The sequence below is a fragment of the Mycteria americana genome, chromosome 6 (assembly GCF_035582795.1).
Source record: "Mycteria americana isolate JAX WOST 10 ecotype Jacksonville Zoo and Gardens chromosome 6, USCA_MyAme_1.0, whole genome shotgun sequence".
Classification (NCBI taxonomy): domain Eukaryota; kingdom Metazoa; phylum Chordata; class Aves; order Ciconiiformes; family Ciconiidae; genus Mycteria; species Mycteria americana.
Window position 1 is genome coordinate 56,919,974 of NC_134370.1, and position 15,676 is coordinate 56,935,649.

The following is a 15,676-nucleotide window of genomic DNA, read 5'->3' on the forward strand; positions in this document are numbered from 1 at the left end:
TGGGCTTTTTTCTGTATGTGCATGTGTTTCTTTCAAATCTCAGTGCTTAGTCAAAATACATCGCTAACTTTTAATATAACCTTTCACTATAAAAAACTTTTTAAATTTTTCAAATATTCAAATATGTACTTTGGATATCGTGTTAGTGCATAAGAAACATTTAAGTCATTGGTGGATTTTTTACATTTTTAAGCTGAGTAAAACAAAACATATAATATGATGATGTGATTGCTAGAAACCAGATATTGAAAATTTCCTCCTCATAATTGTCTGGTTAAGGCAAAGACACATTCTTCCAGTAGGTGTAGTCAAATTAGCATTTGCATATTCATTGTAGCTCAGTTTATGCCAGCAGAAAACATACCACATGATTTATTTTTAAATATGCAATTTAACTTTGTCTCTAGTCAGGCTTTTGTAGGGCAGTCCCAGTTCTGGGTATCGCATGCTAGAGTATATTGGGCCTTCCTGATGTCATCATCTATTTGACTTGCTGTTTATAATTTCATTGTACTTTGCGCTACTTCGCAAACTGTAGAGTAGGGAAGTCATGTTGCAAGGTGGCCCTTGACAGGCATCAGCTAGTCGTGACTGCGGGTCTCTGAAGCAGGAATTGGTGTTTTGCAGCTGAAGGCCTTGTCCTGTCCTGGTCTGTATATGGAGTACCCCAAGGGTCAGATTTTCCTCTTCTGGTCACTGTTACAGCTCCACCCGTGTGGACGGGTACAGAGTGCTAAGGCAACCAGCACTTTAAACATGTCGCGATGGCCAGACTGCGGGCTTTAATGTCCTACCACGTTTTGCTCACTCCGGCTATTCCTAATCTGCGGATGCTCAGCAAAGTGCATCTGCTCCCAGTCCTGCTCTCAGCAGTGTCCAGACCAGGGGGGACTGAATCAGACTTTGCCTCCCTCTGCTTGCAGCCAGCCTTCGTTCCCGTAGGAGTGGGAAATGATTCATACCCACGTCTCATCCCATCACGCAGTCAGAGCATGACTAGAGGCACAGAATAATTTAGGTTGGGAGGGACCTCTGGAAGTCTTCAGTGGAGCTCCCTACTTAAAACGGGTCTGACTAGGTCAGGTTGCTCAAGGCCTGGACCAGTCAAAGTATCCGAGTATATGAGCATCTCCAGTGATGGAGATACCGCAGCCTCTCTGGGCAACCCCTGCTGAGGGTGCGTGTTCTGGTCCCGGCACTGGGAAAACACCTCAGTTCCCCCAGTTCAGACGTCGTCTGTGTTTCTGTCCCTACTGCCCCCACGGCAAAGCTCTTGATGGGGGGACGTTTTGTGAAAGGGCTTTTGTGCAACTGGGGTCTCACGGCCTGAGCTTGTAAGGGGTTTTCAGTCTTCAGTTGTGTGGTCCCGTGTCTACTGATCCCTGCGAGGTAGGGATGCCTACCACCATACCCCTCCCACAAGGCAGCCTGCCCGGTTTGTGTTTCGGCTGCTTGCAAACGAGCTCTGTGTTGAGCATCACTTAAGAGGCTTTCAAAAGGAATGTGCTGTACGCTAGTTTTGTTTTGCTGTGTTTGTGCGCAGCTTTAGTTGTGGGTTTGGCTGGTTTTATAGTTTGTCCTAGGGCTGGAGGGCCTTTATCTCTTCGTGGAATGGGTCTGCCAAAGGGCCTGGGATGGCGGAGCTTGGTCGGCTGTTTTGCTTCCGAACAAGTCTCAAGTGATCATTCTGGGAACTGCGTGTGGGTTTATTAGAAACATATGGATCCAGTAGCGTGGGGGTTCCCGGTGGTCAAAGTGCGGGTGAAGGAGGTTTAATGCTAACTGACCTGAGGAATGCAGTATGCTGTGGATTTGTTAGCTGGGGATGTAGGCATATGTACGTTATGTTAGAAGCTAAGGAAAATAAAGTTGGCGTGTTGGCCTCTAAAAACCTGATCCTTTGGCCACGGACGTTTATCTTTCAAACCGCTCTATCAGTTCCCGTCCTGAGTACAAGTTACTTCCCCTCTGCCAAGATTATTGCTTTAGAGCTCTGCCTGCGGAAGGGACTGTATTTGCCTCCTTAATCTGATTCACACATTAGCCAGGTTAGTTTAAATACCCCGTGAAGGTGGTTTGACCTAACCCAGCTGATTTAGCCCAAAGGAGATTAAAAACACCTTAATCCACCAAGACAGTTATGGTAACGTTATTCTCAACCAGCAGAACTAGAACTGGGACGGATGGATGTCCACAGCACTAGAAATTAATTCAGCCGTGCTGTCCTTAGTGTAATATGTCAAATGGATATTAAATGCTTTAAAATTTCACTTTGAAGTAATCCAAACTTTTAAACAGAAAACCTCCTGATTTCTTAATTTCAAGTCAGCCTTTCACCAGCAGTTCAGAGGTGACTGATAATGTTGCTTTACTGTTGGGAATATGAAATGAAGAATTAATGAAGTTGAAAAGTTACAAAGGAAAATTCAAATGTTTACATGGAAATACTGCTATGGCTGTGATGAAAACTCAGTGAATACTGCTGGTTAGTTCAGATGTGTAAAGTGCTGCCTGCTGTGCAGGAGAGAAAACTTTAATTTAATAAATTATTTATATTAATATCCAGTTTGTCCACAGATGGGTGATTACGTTCAAGATAAAAGCATTAGCTAAGAAGAATGGCAAAAAGAGTAGCCAGAGTTTAATTTAGTGTAATTGTAGGAATGAAAACACACATAAATCTGATTTGGGAAGGCCCATGATATTTCTTAAAACAGCAATATGACTTAGTGGAGATAAAGAGAAGTTATATGTAAATTAATCTGGATTATAGTCCTGTGAGACAGGCTGATTTAAAAGTTCCATAGAAAGCATATAATTCCTAACTTACTTGTTTTGGATATTTCCAGATGGTAGTTACTTGTTGATTTTACAGATCGCTACCGAAGTTAAATGATTTAGTATGCTGGAGCCTTGCCATGGGGCTGCTTGTTTTGAATTGAAGGGTTTATTTTTGCCAACGTAGCCAAAAGCAGGAGGGAATTGTCTGAAGCTTTTTTTAATGTCTCTTTGATGAGACTTGCAAGCCTGGGAGGCTCGGCTTGGTGGCGCGGCCTTACTTAACTTTTTCACAGTTACGAAGGGCAGATGTTAAAAACCGACACCGAAAATATTCCTCGAGTCTGCTAGTACTGAGGTCCCTTCCCCTCCCTAACCCCCCTTTTATTTTTTGGCTCATCACTACAGCGTTAGAACTTGGCATAAATTTTTATAGAGACTTTTCACTCGAGCTCCTGAGTCATTTCAGTGAAGTCATGGCTGATGGAAAAACACTGACTCTACTCACATGGGCGTGTCTGGCCATAAAACTTGCCATATATTCGAAGAAATAGATCGAGGTCTCTCAGATCTCTTCGTGAAATATATTCTGTTGTTGTTGAATGTTTTTGCTGTGCTTTGTGCTTGATCTGTAAATGCATGACAGGATTTAAAAATGGGATGATGCTCCCAGCAGCAGTGCCAGGCTATGGATGCTTTCACTTCTCTTCTCCCAGCTTTTCCATGGAAAATTTCTTAGACAGACACCACAACGTTGTAATCTGCGTGGAGCAGAGGGCTGGGATCTGCACTGAGAACTCTGTGTGTGTGCATGTGAATTTCTGAGTAAATTTAGAAGCAAGTTGAGTGCTATGGAAATGCTTCTGGTGCAGGTTCTTCAGGGATGGTTTGTCCAAGGAGCGCGGCATGCTTGCTGTAGTCACTATGCAGCCATCTGCACCTGCATTGTCACTTTTAGGCACCAAAATACATATGTAAGAAGAAATTATATTTTTTAAATGGCCACAGTTAAAATTAGAGTTTCTTTTCCTCCCCCCTTATCACATTGTCAAGGTGAGGAGGAATTGCCATGCCAAGAGAGCACAGTTTGCCTGACACGGCTGGGTCTCATCTGGCAGTGATCAGTGTTTTCACCCCTGCACAGAGCAAATAAGTGTTCCCTACCCGTTGTAAATGCTGCAGGAGAGAAAGGTATAAGTAATCTTTGTCAAATCATCCCTGTGTGCAGAGCAATCCTCGTTTCTCACGAAAAAGAGAATCATACCAAAAGCATTTGAGATCTCACTTTGTGGCTAGGGGAGATGTACAGAGTAAGGCTAAGTTTTCCTGTGCAGGGAGAGTAAAAGGATGGCATGAGTTTAGAAATGCTGTAGTAATGAGTGGTATTAAAAAGGGCAGATACGAGTTTAATTGGGATGGAAAAACTAGAAAAGGGAAAGTGTAAGTAGTTATACACACAGATGTATAACATGAGGCTTTATGGTGCCTTCTAGAGTTGTAATTACTTAATTTCCTGACATGACTGTGTACCGCTGTGTATCAGCCCTAGGAAATATGTCTCCATATATTTATTTTTGATCCCTTTGAGCAGGAGGTTGTCCTGCCTGACTGGTAGAGATGCCCTGGAATCCAAATTACACCATGACTCTACTTCGTTGCTTGTTACAAAAACTGAAGATGTTATTCCTGGGCAAAGCATAATGGCTGAAGGGTTAACACCCTTCACATATCCCAGCTGACAGTCAGTGAGGCCGTGTAGTAGTTATAATTCACAGATCACATTATCATTTGTAATTCACAGTAAAACACAAGGAAGTACAAAGCACATTCATTGGTTTACTGCACTGAGCAGGCTGTATTTCAAGTCAACACACTCTGAATCTGGTTGTTACGTGCATGGTAGCTTTAGAAAAGGCAGATAGAGAGAAAAAGTAAAAAGTTGTCCCTGATGTGTTTCCTAAAGCAGGGCAGAAGTAAACTCTTCTGACACTTTTTGTACACAGAGCTGTGGTCAGAATAAATATCTGTTGGAGTCAGTAATATCAGATCCTTATTCTTCTCTAGTTAATATTTTTAGTAAGGTTAGAACAATAGTTGGTGTTAAAGCCATTTTTTTGGTTTGTTTTATTTTGAAACAACTATTAATAATTCCTTTTGTTTAATTTACTTCATAGGTATCGTCTTAGTGGCCATAAATCCTTATGAACAACTGCCTATCTATGGCGAAGATATCATCAATGCGTACAGTGGCCAAAATATGGGGGATATGGATCCACATATCTTTGCGGTGGCTGAAGAAGCATATAAGCAGATGGCCAGGTTTGTAGAGCACGAGTCTTAAATTCATTGTTTTTCTAAAAGAAATAAGACTTAAAATTTCTGGCCAATGGCCTTCTCTTTAATTTATAGCTCATGAAATATTTTGCAAGATCTGTCTTTTGTCCAGTGTTTTAGTACATTTCACAAGAGGATAAGTTGCCTAAGTTAGCGAACAGTAAAGCATTATGAATGCCATGGAGATCATGGCCGCTGACAGGTTAACAGGAATAACTACAGATCTTGTCAGTATTTAGGTCTAAAATTAGCCCAGTGCTTTATAAGATTATTTTGTTTTAATTTGATTAGCAAAATGTGGAGATACTTTTTAATCATCAGTGGATTTTTAAAGATAAAAGTACCAGGTTCTTAACTGTTTCATATTTATATGTGATACTGACAACAGAAAAAAAAAATCCCTCTGTTTATGGGTGCTATTATAGGCTCCTAGTCATGTCGATAAAGTCCCAGCTATGTAATCTGCCTGTGGCTCTTGTTGACTAGAATTAAGAGGAAACAGAGGGACGATTGCACAGAGTGCCTGAAAACAGTGTCTCCAAGGACACCGTAACAGCTGCGGAGGAAATCCTAATTTCTTTAAATATTGCATGAAAATGAACTTGTCACCCAAGGAGAGTAGTTATTAGAAACTTCTTCCCCTTCACCGCAAGAGCCTGCCAATTTGAGGAGCTTTTGAAATACTTCGTTTCTAGAATAAAGATCTTTTGGGCTACTGTGTGGTCTTTGGTTAAGAAGATGGGGTCCCTGGTATACTTGCTGGTTAGCTGCAAGCTATTGATACAGTTTTCCTTGTTGACAATACAGCCCATGACCAAATTAATCAAGTAAAACAGTGGCAGACCTCTGGATTAATTGCGATGGCCCTCAAGCCATTATTGCAGGAGTGGGAGGCAAGGGGAGAATAGGTTGAAAATGATAAAATGTCCATCTTTGAAATTAGCTATCTGTTCTTTTAAGAATCCATATGAGAGCTAGAATGAATAAAATGCTCCGTATGCTGTGAAGTTAGTCAGCTGTGTACGTGAATATGGTGATTCATGATACCCAGCTAATAGATAATTTCAAAAGAAAACAGTACAGTACAGTGCAACATTTCATGACTTAGGGTAATTTCAAAATAGCCAGTTTTTCAAAAATACATCTGCACTGCTGAATGGCAGAGGTATTCGCCTTACTTCCTTTCTGCTAAGAAAGTAGACATGTAATCTGGTATGGGAATATAAAGGCAAAACTGTGTGTTTTGACAGTCGCATCTGCATTGTTGCCCATTTCAGTGTAGATCACTGTTGTTTTAAACAGACTTGCTACTCAGGTCCTTCTAAAAGCTTACAAAATAAGAATTTGTGAGCCTTACTTTATGTCTGAGGCACGGTGCAGTGACCTGCAGTTATATGTCAGTGATGGATGTAATCCAAAGTCCCAGAATTTTTGTTCTTAATATTAACAAGTGGAAGTAAGAGATTGGAGGGGGATCTCTCTCCACTAGCTGCCTCTAACCACTGTCTGGAGCGGGCTTACTTCTTACCCATGTTGAAATTTCAAATTGCTGGATCGCCTGTATTCTGTGTGCTTGTAGCTGAAGCCTGTGCAGTGGAGATTTCTATCTGCCACCATCTGCATTCTCTGCGGTCAGAGGAAGACTCAGAGGGCTGAGATTTTGGCTGGAATTTCTGCTGTGGTTTTTGCTTTTTGTGTTAATTGCCTGCTCTTCAGCTCTCACTGCGCCCTCCAGCAATTCTGCTGTCCTGAATAACAACAAATAAGATGCAGTAGAAGTTCCTTTTTGAAACAAATGATGAGAAATTATATAAGCATGGAAATGATCTTAAATAATCCTTTTGCATTAATGAATTAATTCCTTTTTGTGTCTATAACATGTTAGAAACAATTTGTTATTCTTTTATGAATAACTGACAGTACTTTCATAGGTGCAAAATGAAATCTGAGCACACAATGAAAATGAAAAAAAAATTCCTCTACACTGAAGTAACGATTTCATTGTTTATTTAGTTTCCCAATGTTTATTTCCTTTCTCTCTCTTTTTTTTTTTTTTTGGCTTGTTTGTCTTTAAGAACTTTTTCTTTCATTTGGACATACTGGGTTTGCTCATTGAATTTCTTTTTCTAATGCTGTTTCCAATTCCTTAATCAGTTGTCCTGCCCTTTAACTTCAGTGATAGTTTCTAGACTCTGAACAAATCACCTTTTACTCCTGAATTATGAAGTTAAAGAAAAAAAATGTGCAGATTTACATTTCTGCAGCTGGTTATTTAAAAATGAAAATCAGATTGTCTGTGACTATTTCATTAATGCTTTAATAATTGCATTGAATATTCATATGGTAGCTACTCATATAGCATTAATCTGCATTTATGCATGTAATTGGTGAGATTTATTTTTCTGTTGTTTCTAATCTTTCCTAGCTCCATGTTTAAATGATCACTGGAATAATTGGTCATGATGCTCCTATCCATACGGCTTCAGTGAGCTCTTCTAAATATTTACTCCTTAAGTCTTCCTGTTAATTTATAATTTAATGATTTATAATTTGTTCATGCCAGCTTCATTACTCCATCTGCTGTGGCTCAGAAACTCTTTCCACGTGCATGGTTGTAACTAAATGATCTCCGTGGTCGTCTTCAGCCATAGAAAATGCCCCATGACAGCAATCAGGCAAGCTAGTGATTGTACACTAAGTGTTGGCATTGCGCCTTCAGAAAAAATACAGTGCAAAAATGTTGACTGCTGGAATGACAGGGATGGAGCTCACGTCTGGCTTGTGCACGAAAAGTGATATTCACCGACTGCTTGGGGTTAATTGCAGTATAAAGCAGCACATAAAGATACCTTCACACGTGAAATTTTCCGCATAGAGAGAGCCGAGTGGTGTGGTATGTGTGGGCTGTGAAGCGGTGTGCCCGTTTGGGCATCCGTTATTTCCTCTTTCAACAGCGGTTCTGTCGCCAGTTGCCAGCGGAGGGTTAGTGAAAAGGAGAACGGCTCGTCTTTACCCGTAGCTGACAATCAAATAAGTGACTGTTTGCTCAGTAGCTTCTTGTCTTTTTCAGCACAGGAGAATGTGCACAGCTCTTTTAAGACTAATCTCATTTTGGATTATTATTTCTTTTCTTTTTTTTTTCCTCCCCCCGCTCTCCCCTTCTATTCCCCCCTTCCCATCTGTATCTCTGTGCCTTTTTCCTTTTCTCTCTCCATCTCCTACAGCTCCTCTGCACAGACTGACAGCTTCATTTCCAACACCTTTCCTCTGCTGTGCCCAAAATAAGCAATGAACTAGTTTTACAACTGCATTTAAATTGTGTTAGACTTAGGATTACGTACGCCTCATACTTACCAATAACTTTATGGGTTTGGGTTGTATGACCCTCCATACCGCAGCTGTAAGGGTTCCAGAGCAGATCTCTTCCTCCGTCCGAGCAGGAGGAGATCCGCCCGCGAGCGTGTCCCAGCGGGAGGGAGCAGGCTGGGGCGGACGGGGACCTGTCCGAGGGGCTCCCGCCTGCCGCAGGGCTTTCCTGCACAGCGGTCGGGCTGCTGTGGTTCTGTAGGAACAGCTGTAACAAGCTGTGCTTTTGGAAAGGGCTGGGACCTGCACTCAGAGGTCTCTCTCTTCTCGCAGATAGGCAATGTATTCTTCATGGATAGCTTGCTTCATTTGAGCAAACATATACAGGTTCGGGACAGTGTTTAAGGCAGATGAGCGATTTAAAAGGAAATAAATTATTATTGAAGAACTTACTTTTGTCTCAGAAATATGAACCACAATGTCAGCATGTGGGTATTTGCATGTGTTGAACCCTTTGAACTACAATGCATACCACTTTTGTAAGTCAGCATTTCCAAATTATTAACAAAAAAGAAGTTCAGTCCTCACAGTTACCCCTCTGTGGTAAATATGAAAATTGAGGCAAAGCATCAGTTGGCAACTGTTAGATTTTTTTTTTTTTTTTTAAAGCATTACAACTTCAGTAGGAATCGTAACCATCAGCAGGTGCAGCTCATTTGCTTTGTAATATTCAGTAGAACCCTCTGTTTTTAACTGTGTGGTTTGCAATAAGAGGAGATGTTGATGATTATACTCTTGAAACCGTTAAGAATTGCATTAATGTATGAGAGTTATGATTATCAGTTTCCTAACACTATTAGGAAAAGAAGTTCTAAATCACTCTTACACAGGATCCCTTCGCCTGCCTGGTAAGGGTATATTGCAGTAATTAAGATAATGTTGTTTTTATCAGCACTTTGTTGGTCTGGTTTATTCCATTCTACTTGTGGTTGATGACAGATACAGCAGAGTTCAGTGCTTTTCAATTTAATAAATTAACTTGGAGATTTCCTTCTGATCAATTAGTAAAGTTGTCTAGCAAAGTGCAAGTTGAAAGTAACATCTGCAAACAGAATTACATACTGATGAGATCCCTATAAAACTCAATGAATACCAGGACAGAAAGCAACGTGTTGAAAGCGACATTCTCCAAAGTTTTGCTTTTTCTGTTTGGACAAAGTATAGTGATTTGTTCAGTGTTAGTGTGTATCTTTTTCATTAAATTACCTTTAATAAGCAGGCTGCCTCTCTGTTTTGTCAGATTTTTGGCATATGTCTGATGGCTCTCAGCTACAGGAAGATTTTTTTCTATCACTTTTTGTTCAAAAGGAGCTTGGTGAGTTGTTGAGTAGGTGTTTTGAAAGCACCTTGACTGACAGTCTCCAGTTATCCCAGGCATCCCAAGATGATGTCCTCTTATAAAAATGCACGTTTGATCAGCTGCTGCTTTGCTTCCAAGTGTCTGATAAATGGATACTCTATTGTCCCCTGGCAGAAGTCGGGAGGGGGATGATTAACAACCCATCACAGATCTGCATCTAGTTATGAAATGAGAGCCTGCTGCGGTGGGCACTGTACAAACATACAAGGGCCTCCTTTGACTTACAGCTTTGACATATGACTTTTTAAATGAGATACTTACCTTGAAAAGAGATGGTACTTTTCGGGTTCTGTTGTTAAAATTAGAATGGAAAGGGAAATTGTCCTTTCTGTTGAGAACAGATGATTTTGGAATAGTCTCTTATACTTTGGCTCTGACATTTTATATGATCTTACGGGTACAAGACAGCAGATGGGGTAATCAACTTGACGTAACATCACGGACTTACTCATCTGAGCAGTGACTGTTTTTAGGCAACAAAAGGGTTAAGTATGGTCGTGGCTGGAAGCTAGAGTTCATGTGAGGTGTCCTGCTGGTAGCTAAGCAATGAGCTTTCCTAAACTATTGCAGGAGTGACCTCTGACTAATCCCTAGATAAATCAGTTGCATAGTGCTGGCTCATCTTTGTGCTCCTCTGGAGTGCAATCTGTCATGATTTTGCAGCATGTGCTGACCTCAGTTTTCTTCATTTGTATGTGTTGAGAGATGTTACCATGAATTCATTATCTTTTCACCTTTCGCCATTTTTACAGTCAAGAGTTGTGTTTCCTGGATACAATTAAAATGGCAAGTGGTGCAATTTGTTAATTTAAAAAAAAAAAGTACATTGGTGGGTTTTGAGATTATCGCAGAACGTTTTTACCAAGCTGTTGTTGAAGAGGACCAAAAGATGCTTAAGAACGTGAGGTGTTTTGGAGTGGCTGGGTTTGCAGGTGGAACAGACTCAAGAGAATTCAGGTTATGTATAATAGTAATATTTCACCTTTGTTTGGCACTCTCCATGAGCAGATCTCAAAGTCCTCTGCAGAAGAGATCAGTATCATTATTTCCATTTGGTAAGTTGAAAGAGACAAGGGGAGCTTTGGCGAGTTCTCCAAGGCAGCAAAAGCAGGGCATAGAGACCCTGAATCGAAAATCCTGATCCAGTGTCTGATGACTTGGATCACACCAGCTTAACAATAAAATATGTGAGAATAGAGTATGTAATTGATAGTGCAGCAGTTAAATGGGTTTCCTGGTAACATTCTCCCAAGGCTAATTTGTTTTTAGTGTACAAAAATGAACATGGTATATTTTGCATGCCTTCATTTCCTGCAGTGTTAAGGGGTCTCTGTGCCAGGTAACATATATTGCATAATAACGTTTGCTTTCACGGCAGGCTTCGTGTTTTCCAGGCACTTTACAAGCATTCACCAAAGTCTGTCTCCTCTGATACTGGTATATCAATTTGTGCTTGTATAGAAGACAAGTAAGGCAGAGATGGCGTGCTGTGGCCGTGCCTGGATCAGCCCAGAGCTGGTCCCAGGCACTGAGCTTCCAGCCCCTGGTCCTGTGCTCAGAACGTCCTCTTTTCTCTAGCGGCTAAAGCAGATGTCAGTGAGAAATGCTGTTAGGTTTAAAAAGCCAGTTAAACTGGAAATATATTTAGAAAAGTGGTTAAAGAACATGGTTTGTTGGACTAATGTTTCATGCCTATTAAAAATGAATGACTTTACAAAGAATTAATGTACTGCTTAGTCGGGAGCAATTGTTGTGACTCAAGGTGCAGCTGAATGTGCCTCTGAATTGTTAATGCGTGGCATCTGTGAAGAGTGGGATCTGTCAGGTCAGAGCATGTTAGATCCAGATAGTCAAAATAAACCGATGGGTACAGGGTGTGCTGGTGGAACAGACCAAGAAATGGGGCTGCTGTTCTGTGCAAGAAGTGACGCTTGCTCCTGGGGCATAGCACCAGGAACTCACTTTTTCTTGTCTTCCCCCACCCCCCATCACATCGCCACAGAATGGTTCAAAGCACTTTAGTCTCTAATAATAATCCTTAGCGCTTACATAGCACTTTGCACATTCCGGGCGTTTTACGAAAGTTACCTTGTTAATCCACACAACAGCCCTTTGAGGGTGGAAAAAATAATTATCTGTGTCAGGCCGCACCTTTTGGGATGTGCCAATACAAGTGAATTTGGAGGCTTTGGCACTGGGAACGTCGGGATGACGTGGCTCTGTGGGGAAGGAGGGGCTGTGCCCGCTGTGCAAAGGAGCACTGCAAGGAGGAAACTTTAAAAATGAGGGAAGAGGGTTTCCTGCAGCACAGGTGAAGGTAGAGCGCTGGGGTGGCATTTATCGGTGCTGCCTGGTTGAAGGGGAGACTTCTCCAGAGGAAGGGAGAGGGGCTCAGCAGCTACGTGAAGAGAATGGAAAGACGTACTTGCATTATGCGGGCTATTGGAAGCAGTCGGAAAGTAAGAGGACAAAACGGGGGTGCTTTCCCATGCTAAGGAGGCCAAGAGCCAAATCTAGAAACAGGGGATAACAGAACTTATTTAGGGCTGCAAAGAACTTTGTGATTAAAGTAGTTTGTTCAGAAGGTTGACGAAGGGCAAGATGCTGCCTCCTGCCCTCGATGAGAGGTCATGGGAAGGCTGCCCCCGGACCTGGCTGCTGCTGTTCTCGACCGGTCCGAGAGCATCAGAAAACTGCTGAATGAATTCTTATTTATTTATTTATTGAACAGTTAAATTAATTCTACTTGAAAAGCAGATCCTGGGTTTGTAGAGTTGCCAGTTTTTATAATGGCTCCTAACAGATGCTGCACACCCTGGGCTGAATTTCAAAGGCCTTTGCACTGAACAAGTGCTGCTAAACCTGTACAGCCTTGTTTGCTGCCACACAAGACCCGTGCTTAGGCAAAGGTGAAGCTAAATATATTGCAGTGACTCATATTAAACCTTCCAGGGCTAGTGGGTTTTACCGCTGCCTTTCATTTTAGGGTACATGTAAAAAGCAGTTTTGGTCTTTTAGAAAAGCAAATAACTGTAACAATGGAAGCATCACACAAAAGTGGAGCACGATTGCCCAAAGGGTGAACCTGGGACCTACCCCGATGGGGGACTGGGAAGGGCAGGTGTTGGGGAGAGCACAGGCTGGTGAGCTCTGCAAAAAAAATCCTCGTATCTCTCCCAAACCACATTTTGTGCTGAAAAAAGGAGAGTGTTCTAGGAAAAAAAATACTGATGTATTTTGGTTTCAAGTTTACAATCACTGGTATTTTTAGGAAACACTATTTATTTCAACATTTATTGAAGTCAGACCTATTTAGTGAGCCTTCAGATGAGGTGTGCAAAACCTTATCGTTTCATCTTATACCACGGATTTGTCCTTCTGTTGCTTTATTCTTTTCCCTGCATTCATCTGCTATGCATCCTCTTTCCTACATTGGAAGATGCCCAGTCCCTTGAAGGCAGTGCTCCCTTTAGCCTGCTGGGGCTGGCCGCCTGCGGCTGGGAAGTGCCTTCCTAAATTTCTTAATAAGTTAATGAACCTGCTTTCTGTGAAGCTCACAAAGCATTTGATACTAGAGAACTCTTAACTTTATATTGATACCTGATGAAAGCTGATGGATTTCACAAGAAAGGAGTTTAAAATCTTTTCTGTGAGTAATTATTCCAAGACTGAATAAGCTGTTTGGAATGGGTGGAATATTAGATATATTTCTCTATTCCTAGAACATCAATACTTCTAAGTTATTTGGGAACATTGATAAAAGTAGTTACGGCATTTAGCACTTCCACACTGCTTTTATTTTCAGTGCATTGTGTAAACTTCTTTTATTTCATCTTATCAATGAGGAAGTTATTTGGTAAAATTTTCTGTGCTCTTGTTTTTGTTATAGCTGCCTCATGAGGGGAAACTGATCTTTATTAAACAGATTTGTTTAGTCATGCTCTCAGGTACAACGATGTGTGAATGTTCTGACTGTAGATACTGCAGGTTATTTCGGTCATATGCTGTCACAAATATGCAGTGGGGATGCTGAGAGATTGACTGCAAAAAATAGGATGCTTACTTAGGTCAGAGTTATGTTTGCATTGCTGGAGACACTTCATCATGTCAGCTGCATGTATGTACGTGTATCCTTGCACAGTTTGGAAATCTGCTGTATAGTGTAGGGTGTAAAACATGTCACTTAGCTTAAACTAGGTTTGTGTTGGTCCCTGGTTAACCCTATGGCTCTCAGAGTAGCTGTGGCTAATGGAAACACAGCAAGATTTCAAACATGCCAGCATTTCAAAATGAATCCTATCTGACCTTTCAGCAACGTCATTAGTTTTTAAGTTATTTTCTTGGGTTGGTTTTCCTGCTGCTGTAATTCAGCTGTAGGATGGCATATCACTAAGTTCCTTTTCTGTCTTTGATGGGCACAACACACATTGATGTTAATGGTAATTTAATTATGTGTGTACGCTGAGAACAGGATCTATCCCAAATGTTCCCTGAGTCACAGGTTCCTTCCCTTTTACTTTGTGTCAGGTTCTTTGATCATTCAAAATTCACTGTTTTGAAAATGTAAAGCAATTTCAGGCTTACAAGTCTACCTTCTTACCACGGAACAGCAGTGAGATAAAGCAGACCAGACTGTTACTGCTAGATTAAATAAAAGCTATTTATTGTGTTCTTGTTCTTGCATTGAAGCAGTAGGAGATTTCAATATTTGAAGATCGCAGGGTCAGGCCTTTAGCAGCAGTTTGTGCTGTTTTGATTTAAGTAAAAAATGAAACTCTTGTATGCCATGGGGTTGGTGCCCTTAGCCATAACTGAAACCTGTTATTCCAAAAGAAAAAAAGAAAGCAGTAGCAACTCCACAAAAAAAAAGGCAGTAGATTTATTTAAACCTCTTAGCACTGGAGCAGTGAGGGGAGAAGATGTCCTGAAGGTGGTGGCCTTTAAACTACCCTGACAAGAAGCTTCCTTAAAAACATCAGCATCTTGGCAGTGTCCTCAAGGTTAATGAGCGTAGATGATTTAGGATCAAAGGCGAAGTAAGTACTAATGTTCGTCTCATCAAATTGCCCTGTTATTTGGTCTCTTCATTTTATATTAAGGGTATCTCACTCTGATCTTTTCTGCCAATCTCATCTATGTTATATGGCATTGAGACAACTCAACTTTGAAGTGGTTCATCACAGGCAAGCATTTCCAAGTCCATATCAGAATCTTTTAAAATCAGCTGTTAATGATGCACTTTTGCCAGGTAGAGATGCTGGTGGCTTGGGTATGGATGGATTGATAGGAATATTGAGGCTGATGTCAATAATTCTGTATTCCTTTTGTTTGTTTTCTGAGGCTGATGTTTTGTGGTGTGTGTGCTTATATACATCTATTTGACATTGTTTGATGTGGAGTCATGAGTCTGAAAGACAAGATCAAGTGATACATCCGATGCATCAGTCATAGGAAGCAAAAAAACCACAAAAACAATGTCGTGCTTTGATGATTAAATTGAATAGCTCTGGGCTTCTTTAATCCCCTCTGAAATGCTTATTGATGGGTAGGTTTTTAACTGGTTTAGTGTTCCTGCTTCAGAGAGGGATTTTCTATTGGTATAGAGGAAGAAGGTAAACAAAGATATCTGTTGGGATTTTTCAGTCTATATGTCTTGATTATCCTGATCAGTTTGGACAGTTTGCTATGGAAATAACGGCTGTGATGCAGTAAACTGTCTTGGTTTTTGAGGGAACCAGCTTCAGTGGGTGTAGTGATCTGAAGGAATCAAAATTGTTTGAAAATTGACAACTCTGATGTTAGTAACTTTAATGTTTCATTTCTTGCACTGTTTTTTCT

General features: G+C 41.0%; 1 protein-coding gene across 8 annotated transcripts in view; it reads left to right on the top strand.

Moving 5' to 3' along the window:
- The window catches only part of MYO5A (myosin VA), a 103,152-nt gene that overhangs the window by 22,727 nt on the left and 64,749 nt on the right, over positions 1–15,676 (top strand). For all 8 annotated transcript variants that reach the window (XM_075506016.1, XM_075506018.1, XM_075506021.1 and 5 more), the window contains exon 4: positions 4,953–5,097. In XM_075506016.1, coding sequence (XP_075362131.1) covers positions 4,953–5,097 — 145 coding nt within the window. The remainder of the gene's footprint in view (positions 1–4,952; positions 5,098–15,676) is intronic.